Source organism: Nannospalax galili, unplaced genomic scaffold (assembly GCF_000622305.1).
Source record: "Nannospalax galili isolate Female #2095 unplaced genomic scaffold, S.galili_v1.0 scaffold2232, whole genome shotgun sequence".
Lineage (NCBI taxonomy): Eukaryota > Metazoa > Chordata > Mammalia > Rodentia > Spalacidae > Nannospalax > Nannospalax galili.
The window spans coordinates 88,707-98,673 of NW_008331696.1; the positions used below are offsets into that span (position 1 = coordinate 88,707).

The window sequence follows — 9,967 nt, forward strand, 5'->3', positions numbered from 1 at the left end:
GGGTGACTAGGCTGTGCTATTGCTTCCTCAAAGCTTTAGGGGAGGCGTGAAGTAGCATGTGTTAGTGCAGTGGTCTCCCCTTATCCAGAGGGATGCGTCCCAGGACCCCAGTGGATAAAAACCCACATAGAGTTCCAAACACCCTCTGAGGTGAGCTTTCCTTAAGTCAGGTGAGAACTGCTTCATTTCCATTTCAAGGAAGAACTTTAGAGGTTTACTTTGCTATGTTCTAATTGCCACTTTTGCTTCTCTTAAACTTTGGAGCCCTTAGGAAGTATTGCCTGTATTTAACATCCATCTAAGGAGGGAGATGACTATTGAGGGGCAGGTGGGGGCTGAGAAGGGCAAGGAGACAGGCTCTCCCAGTAGCACTGACTTCTCTTAGTGTCCATCACCTGACAGAAGCATCCTTAAGAGGCTTGTCTTGCTCAGGGTTTCAGAGAACGCAGCTCCTTATGGCAAGGAAGACGGGCACCTGGCGCAGGCCCACCTATTCCAGGGGGGCTTGCTGCTTGTTTACATCTTGGTGGATTAGGAAGCGCAGGGCTCTAGACTCAAACCAGAGGCGGTGTTACCTTCCAAGGTCCAACTCTTGTGGCCCGTCTGTCAGCTAGGCTCCAACACCTGGCGCAGGCCCACCTATCCCAGGGGAGCTTGCTGCTTGTTTACATCTTGGTGGATTAGGAAGCGCAGGGCCCTAGACTCAAACCAGAGGCAGTGTTACCTTCCAAGGTCCAACTCTTGTGGCCCGTCTGTCAGCTAGGCTCCACCACCTCCACCAACTTGGAGAACAAGTCTTCAGGCAAATGAGCTCAATAGAAATATTTCATATCCAAACCATAATTCTCCCAAGAGCCCCAGAAGAATGAAAGAGCCTGCTGTAGGGCTGAACCCAGTGAGACCCATCTCAGACTTTGATCTCCAGGACCCTGCTAACATGTTTAACCACCAAACTTATGGTAATTTGTTATAATACACACACACACACACACACACACACACACACACACACACTAAAGGTCTTCAAAACAAGACACGACTTACTAAGTTCAGTTTTTGTGTTAAGATTATTTTTAAACCTGAGCTAAACTTGGGGAACTTCTTGGTTCCAAAGATTCAAGATTTTTCCATGGGAAGGTTTGAGTTAGGGCACAGAAGATCAGAGCCTGTGATGGCAGCTTCTTCTGCCAAGTTCTCCAGAGAACTGCACCATCTAGTCACAGGGCAGCCAAGCCCTGTGTGAAGGATTTAAGACTCTGAACACAGCCAATTCAACAGTCTCTAGGTCTTTTGGAAAAATTAGTGATGATAAGTTTCTGATAATTATTCAGAGTAGGTGAAATAGTCACTCCAGAAATATTTACAGAAAAAGAAAGCAATTTCCCAAGCTCTTCAAAAGCTCTTATGAAAGCAATGGAAAAAATACAATACAATACTTATGAATTTCATCTGCTTTTTATGTCCCACAGATTTATGACTTGGCTTAGATGGGATTCCTGGTAAATGCTGAATTCCTCACTTTTAGACCTTTTAAATATTATTTCTACATATTAGTATCATTTCATAGGCACTAACTATATAGGAAAACTGTTATAAGAATCATTTAAAGCTTCTTAAAATAGCAGTTTTTTAAAAGGACACTAAAATATGCTACATATGGATAAGATCTGACCACATTTCTCACTGAAGAATATTGAAAGCGTAAATTTAACATGTATCAAAACTTTTTGTACTTGTGTGACTTTTTAAAACACTTTAGGCCTTTATTGTTGGTACATTTTCTGAACTATTACTATATTATGATAAATAGGGATTATCATATATTTTCTGATAATATTTCCTTAACAATTCAACTTTTATTTGTAACGCTTCCATTTATGTTAATTACTAGCACAGCGTGCAACATTTACTAATCAGCAGAGTCTTTTTAAGTTAAAACACTGAATTAGCTAACCCCATTAACACAGAATCCTGCAAACAAGCAGCCATGGTAGAGGTAGTGACTGTGTAAACTGCATTCTCCAGGCGGGTGCTCCAGGGCACCACTAAGCATGATTGCTGTCTTTTGATCTGGTAGTCCTCGGCCTCTTCCACTAATTTCCAGTGGAAAATTACAAAGTGCTGCCTGCATTTCTCCAGCTTAATTTTTCTAATGGAGTTCTGGTACTTTATAGCACTGGGGATATAGATAATAAGCCTGTGCATAATTAAAGAGTTCTAGAATTTGTCTACAAAAGAGCCCCTTATTACATTGCATATCATAAGAATTGTACTCTTCTTGCTGACCACTCTTTTTGGGAGGAAAAAAATGGTCTTCTTTGAAAATTACCATGGAATTCTGGAATTATGTTCAAGAAGACCTTGAAGTCTGAGGAAGTTTAAGTTTTGCAGTATCTCTGTAATTTGATTTTTTTTGCATTTTGTTCATCAATATACTTAAGAATAGTCTATGGAATCAGACAGATCATTGAGAGACATTTTTAGTCCTTTCTGTTAGGTGTCGTCATAACTGTAAGCATTCTTTTATTACAGTATACCAAGGGGAGGCTGATCGACTGAATTTAGTAGGCTGCAAAGCACATGGAATTTCTGTGTGTCATACTCACATCCGCCCTATATTTGTATCCATTTCAACATCCAAGGCTTGGTTTGCTCACGCCCCTCATGCATTCTCAGTTTAGAGTTCAAAAGTGTGTGGAGGGTCAGAAGAGACTTGGAGGCTGAAGAGAAGTTAGCCAAGCAAAGTGAGGCCCGGGACACGGGCGGTGGCACCGACAGAGCCATTCCTGCTGGAAGGAAACTTATAGTCGGGTGCTTCCCTCTCCTCAGAGATCGCTTGTAAAGCCAGACTCCTGGTTTGCTCAATGTACATTATCAAATTGGCCCACTCGAGTTGTATGCTTGGAACGCAGAAAACAATAAATGTGTTAAATTAATGAAGATGGCCTATGAGCACATGAACAGACTTCATATATGGCTTGGGGAGGCTGTGTCATCTGATGGCAGAGATAGTGTCTTATGAGAGTGGGCCATGAGCCAAGATTCCTGATTGAGAAGAGCAAAGGCCCTGACCTGGTGGCTTCTGACTTAGGTGACTGGCTAAATGGCCTTGTTCTTACATGACTAAAAATACAAAGACAGGAATAATAACGTCCATATAAGCTCTAGCTATGACTTTGATTAGGAAGTAGCTCTGTTTGATATTAGACGTTCCTACTGTGGATCTGGTAAGTATTCCTAGTGGGCAGCATATACACACAAGAATAAATAAAAACCTTCACCAGTGTTCCTATTTAATGAGCTCACCTTTCTTAATCAACTAGGGCCCGCAGGAGCCTAATGTACCCCCAGTCCCTGGCTCCCTGAGAATAAACCACGCAGCCACATATCAGGTACACAAGCACGCTCAGCCTTCCTCTGTGCACGTGGTGCCTATTTTGCATGTGTCCATCACAAAGCATCATACTTTACCTGTGTGCATTGTCTGGTTCCCTATCCACTACCTTAAGGTGAGCTCTATTCAGATAGACTGACTCTTCCACCTGTACACCCTGTGCTTTTTAAAGTGATAGTTATGTGAAATGCCTTCATGTTGGTTGAATGAGTTGATGTTTAAGCAATGGAGAAATCGGAATGGGTTTGAATGAGTGGATTCAGCTGTAGGAGAGCTGGTGATAAGCTGGGTTCTGAGGCATGAGTAGTGTGTGGATCGGTATCCCAGGAGGAGGACCATGCACAGAAGCAAAGAGGCATGCTGGGAGAGGAAAGAGAAAGGGACCAGCACTGCCAGAATGGCAGGCAGGGAGCAGAGAAGACTGGACAGATCCAGTGCATGCCAAGAAGTCTAAGCCAGGTTCAGGATGCTTGGTTTGAATCCATATGCAATAGAGGTCCATAATTTGAAGATTTGGATTACCTGGCAGCAAAACAAATGAATCTGTAGAACCTAGAATTATGAGGGACAGTAATAAGTTCATATGAAAAAAGGGAACATTAAAGAGAGTTGTAAAGGGGGAAAAGGGTAATTTGTTGTTATTTGGAAAGTTATTTCAACATTAAATGCTCATTACAGTACATTGCTTTCTCTGAATCTATTTTTAATTATTGCTTCCCAAGACACCCACCAAGTCATGTAGAGCTGCTTAGTCAAGTCATGAGTCACGTGTTTCTGCCTCTGTAACTGCACATTTCCTTTGGGAGTTTTTGAAAATTCAGGCCAGTGAGATGGCTCAGCAGGTGAAGGTGCTGGGTGCCAAGCCTGACAGCCTGAGTCCAATCACTGGGACTCAGGGCAGTTCATGTCTCCCTTAACATGATAGTCAGATAAAGAAAAAGAAAAGTTGGGCTGGAGAGATGGCTCCGTGGTTAAGAACACTGGCTGTTCTTGCAGAAGACCCAGGTTCAAATCCCAGCACCCACATGGAAGCTAACAACTGTCCGTAACTTCAGTTCCAGGAGATCCAACGGCCTCTTCTCTCCTCCGTGGGCATTGCACGACATGGGTGCACTTACATGCAGGCAATACACACATACACATAAAATAAAAATAATAAAATTTTAAATTTTAAAAGAAGATAAAGTGCTCACAGGAAACAAAGCACAATGAAGAATATAGTTCAGGGGCTGGAGAGATAGCTCAGCAATTAAGAGCACTGACTGCTTGTGCAGAGGACCCGGGTTTGATTCCTGAACCTACGTGATGGCTAACAACCATCCCTAACTCTGTTCCAGAGTAATCTGACACCTTCTTCTGACCTCCATGAGCACTGCATGACATGGGTGCACGTACTTACATACATGCAGGCAATATACTCATACACATAAAATAAAAATAATAAAATTTAAAAAGTATATTTCAACTTGTAAAATGTGACATTTTAAGATGAATTTATAACTATATAAATTTTTTAAAGTAGTTTTTAATAACCACATGATTGGAAGAAGCATTTCATTATAATATTAACATATTCAGTAACAGTTTCCAGAGCAAAGATGCATCTTTTTTAAAAGTGGCTGTAAATTTTTAGGTTCACAGTTGAATTAATACAGTTATTGCTAACAGGCCCAAGGACATGTTGACTTTTAGCCAAGAAACTGGCTACTTTTCTTTGGGGGCTTTTTACCTAAGTGCCAAGCCAATTCTTACCGCCTATTCTTATCACGCCATCCTCTGAAGGGGTTACCCAAATTGCCAATAGAGAATCAGGACGCAGACCGCAGACTGCTCTTCCATGCTGAACAGGGATGCGGGGTGAGGCAATTGGAGCAGTTAGGGTAAAAAGACCCCAAATAAATGTAGCCAGATTCTTGGCTAAAAGTCAAAATGTCCCTGGGCCTGTTAGCAACATACTCTGTTCCAAAGGCCAAAAATGTCAAAAGTATATGGGAGGTTCTATCTAATCCTTAAAAGATTTTAGGGTAACCTCTTCAGAGGGGGCAGTGTTGGAGGGGAGGGAGTGGGCATGGCAGTTAGGGTAAAAAGACCCCAAATAAATGTAGCCAGATTCTTGGCTAAAAGTCAAAATGTCCCTGGGCCTGTTAGCAACATACTCTGTTCCAAAGGCCAAAAATGTCAAAAGTATATGGGAGGTTCTATCTAATCCTTAAAAGATTTTAGGGTAACCTCTTCAGAGGGGGCAGTGTTGGAGGGGAGGGAGTGGGCATGGATTTGATCAAAACACCTTATATGCATGTATGAAATTCTCAATAAAATTTTTGTAAAAGTTAAAAAAAAGATTTCCATTTCCATTTCATTTTAAAATATAGTTTCTTACAGAAAAACTCATTTTTAACACTACTAACACTAAGATGGTTGCACATGCTTCTCCAATCTCTATGTATCTGATTATTACTAGCCACATTTGGATTCTTGGCACCTGAGTATGGCTATAAAGTCATCAGGTAGATTTCAGTGGTAATGTTTTTCACATCTACTAATTAACATGAAACAAATTTTTTTGTTTCTTCCTCAAATATAATTCATTTTTTATTTGTTGATTTTTTTGTGTGTATATCATATAGAACATCTCAAACAACCTTATTCATTTATATCCCCACTTCCCAAATCTCACCCTCCCATAGCCTCCCCCCACCCCCCACTGGAGCCCATATACTCTGTCATCCCTGTTACTGTCCACTGTGTTGTCAGTGCCCCCAGCTGTTGCCCCAGTGCTTGTCCATCCGCTGAATCTAGTCAGCCTATCTAGAAGTCCTTGTTTTAGGAAGATCAGCTCTTATCTAGCAGCAATCAGTTGCCAACATTCCTTTAGATGAGATTGGGGTCTGCTGTTCATTTTCCAAGTTCTATGCTGAGTTACTGTCTGGGAGTCTCTTGGGCCCCCTGACCAGCAACTCAAAGGAAGGAATCATCTGTCTGGCATTGTTTCTTGTTATGTAGCCTTTAGCTATACACATGGACTCTTAAAGAATTATAATATGTATATTTGTCATCAGGTTGTTGGACAAATATGATTCCCTCTACGTTATTACACTAGTTGGGCATTATTTATCTCTCCTCTCTCTTTTCCTGTCTGACCCTTTCACCATGGCTTCCCTACTGAAAGTGTCCCAGTTTCCCCCATTTCTCCCTGGATAATACCAGTCTCCCTCTTTGTAGACTGGACACTGGTTCAAGTCCATCTCGTGGGGTCTCCATGGCCTCCCTGAACAAGAGGAGAGGTGACTCACCACAGTTATAGGACATTTTGAGAGATGCTCATAGTCCCCTGGAACTTATTCGACCTAGGAGGGCAAGGAGCAAAAAGTGTCCTTTATGTCCCTCTGACCAAATTAGTATAGACCTCAAAGTATGTCTGTTAAAGATCCAAGGAGGTTAGTTCCACCAGTCTGGTACTTTTAATTACTATGTGCCATGTAGATAAAGCTTGGGCAAATTTTGACTATAAACTAATTTGTGAGTTTCAGCGTTTTCATAATTATTTGTATTTTATTAGTCAAGTCTTATTTGAGGATTAAATTTCTCCATTATTTTGAAGATAAAAATTATTTAGATTATATAGCTTTTAAATGTTTTGAATAGATACACACTTTTACATACACTTAAGAACGTGCATGCGTGTGACTTTAAAGGATCCTTGTGGCTAAATGAAAGTAGAATTAATTCGTGAGCTGGGAATTATCAGTTCACACAACCTTGTCTTTTCAGCAGCTCATTTCCCAAGAAAGCAAATTTTGTACAAAGCCAAAATAAAAATGTAGTATTCTTTTTAAATTCACTCTAAAAGAAATAAAATCTGTAATGCATCAGTCACTCAGAGCACATCCTTGGTCCTGGGGGACCCAGGGGCTGTGTTGATTTTGCGTTTGTGTGATGTCCAGCCCATGTGTAAATTAGCTCTAGAAGGATTAATATCTGTCTTCTACAAGAGCTGTTTTCCTGAGAGCAGATATTCACAATCAATGCTTTTGTAACTTTGTAAAATATTCGAAGCTTTCTCTTCTGGCTATTTTTAAAAATATTTTATGTGTATAAGTGTATTGCCTGCATTTGTGTAAGTGTGCTCATTGTGCAATGCCCATGGAGTCCAGAAGAGGGCATTGGATCCCCAAGAACTGGAATTGAGGACCACCATTAGCCAACTTGTGGGTGCTGGGAACCAAACCCAAGTTCTCTGCAAGAGCAGCCAATGCTCTTAACCGCTGCGCCATCTCTCCAGCCCTTCTCATTATTTTTTATTCTAAATATTATTGGAAAATATTTTAGGAAAATATCAAGGAGTTTATTAGTAAAAGTTAAAAAGAAAATGAAGAGAGGTGTCAAAATTGATAGACCAATAATTTTCCTAAATTTATTATTTTAAGCAAATATATGAACACAGTGATAAAAAAAATAAACTTCTATTTTATTTCTATTAAAAATATCTTGTCTTAACTAAACACATTGTGTGAAAATATTGACATATGGTAATGACTCAACATATGTTGAAACTTAGCTTTATTTTTTAAGCTATAAATTTCAAAGTAATTTAACAAGATATTTTAATTTGCTATATATTTTTATTTCTCAGATTTTGCTTTTTCTAAATGTCCCTTTCATTTGGAACCAGCATCCGGTACTTGTTCCATTAATACTGTATTTCCTTTGGTTTTATTTATTAAAAATTTGGGTTTTCTCTTGCTTGCTGTGTTATGTTGTGTTTCCGCTGAGATGTTTTTATATTCCTTTCATGCTGATTTTCCCAGTTAGGTAATTACAAGCTCTTAGGTTCATATTTCAAAGGAAACAACCTGCTAAGCCTGTGGGGGCTTTGTGACAGAGCACTGCCCAATGCTACAACCTTGTAACCCGAACATTCCCAAAAGGTGCAAGTTGAGCTCATTTCTCTGGAAACTACATTTTTTAGGAAGATACAATCTTTTTCTTTAATGTTAGCTTCCATTTCATTTAGATGTGCAGAAGAAAAGCGATGTGAGCAGACAGGGTCAAATGCTGCTCTGTCTAGAGCGTCACCCCGCCCTCCCGGTCTGCGCTCTTATGGACCCGGCTCGAATGGAGGATGCGGACCAGAGGTTGTTTTCCTCCAGACAGATTCTCAGTCTTTATCCCTCCATCTTACCTCCTGCCCGACCTCCCCAGACTTCTGCAGAGGAAACTGCTTTACTCTTCCTGGCAGCACTCTTGAGGACACATGATAACCTCCATTTTGTGTGTGTGTGATGTCCAGCCCTGTCCAGTCCCTGTCAGCTACAAATCTGCAGTTCTCGTCCACCCGCCATTTTCATCTTTTATCTCATGTGGCTTTATGACATTTTTTTGCTCCTTGATTCTTTTTAGCAAGTTCTGGGGAGGATTCGGCGGGTGGTTTACCAGGAAGCAAACCACCAGCTTACACTAAAGGCATCCCAGTGGTGGGTGCTGTGTGAGAGTCTGTGGATTTCAAAAGCTTGGTCTTTGATGTAGGTCCACTAATGCCTAACAGTCCTCCGAGAGGGTCAGTGACACCGGGGGACGCAGCGAGATTCTTCTCTAGCCTCTAGGCTTTGCTTCAGCGGGTTACTGGTCACTCCTCCTCCACAACCTCCATGCTAAATGCTTTAGGGGTCAGAAGCTACTCATAGCTCCAAACAGGCCTGCAGGGAAATCAAGATTCATAGGGCCAAGAGGCTGGGTTAGAGGGGGAGCTAGCAAAGGAAGTGCTAAGGTGTGAACACAGGTGTGGCCCACTCAGAGCTCCATCAGTCATAACCCCCACCCCAAATGCCTTCATTTCCTGGGTGGTACAAGATGTGAAAATTCATTTGAGTAAGAACTGCTCTACTGTTTGTTTTCTGAAACTCAGTAGTTTTCAAATGAAGAATAGTTTGTCTGCACGATGAATTTTGAGTAATTTGGCACCTTTGCATTATAAATTCGTTAACATTCTCTACAATATACTTAAAACTCACAAAAATTCCAGTAGTAAAGTTTGAGCATCTCCGTCATTGGAAAATTAAGAAAGGAAGACACCCAGAAGCCAGTGGCATTCAGTGGGTGGGGTTGAAGTGCCTCCTTACGCTGCACCGCCTCCCCACATTTACTTTAAGTCTCTAGAAATCTAATTATGAATACTGCCTCATATTCTTTCAGGTTTCTGCCATTTTCTTCTTACCACAAGAAAAAGAAGTATGTCCCATTAATACATTCTTCAAGCAAGTACGGTCCCTCTTCATATGGCCAGAAGCACTTCCGAAGTGAAGACCCCAGAAGGTGGATCTGTGGCAAGGTGAGTTCACGAAGCACTAGGAGATGGCATTCCCTTTTAAAGGCTGAAAACGGACATTGCTGATAGTGAAGGTAAATGTTCTCATTACAGTCAGGACTACAAAATCATTTATAGCTGTTTTTGTAAAGATGGTGCAGCAGAGGTCTGTCAAGGAGAGATTTGAATTTTATTATTTCTTCCTCCTCCTCATTAGTTTTTTTGAGAATTTCATACAATGTATTTTAAACATATTATCCACCCCCCCT

At 40.9% G+C, this 9,967-nt stretch overlaps 1 protein-coding gene across 1 annotated transcript in view; it reads left to right on the forward strand.

The window, feature by feature from the left end:
- Spata17 (spermatogenesis associated 17) overlaps positions 1–9,967 on the forward strand; it is a 66,678-nt gene that overhangs the window by 7,541 nt on the left and 49,170 nt on the right. Inside the window, exon 3 of the mRNA XM_029560504.1 lies at positions 9,587–9,722. Within this exon, the coding sequence (XP_029416364.1) occupies positions 9,587–9,722 (136 nt within the window). The remainder of the gene's footprint in view (positions 1–9,586; positions 9,723–9,967) is intronic.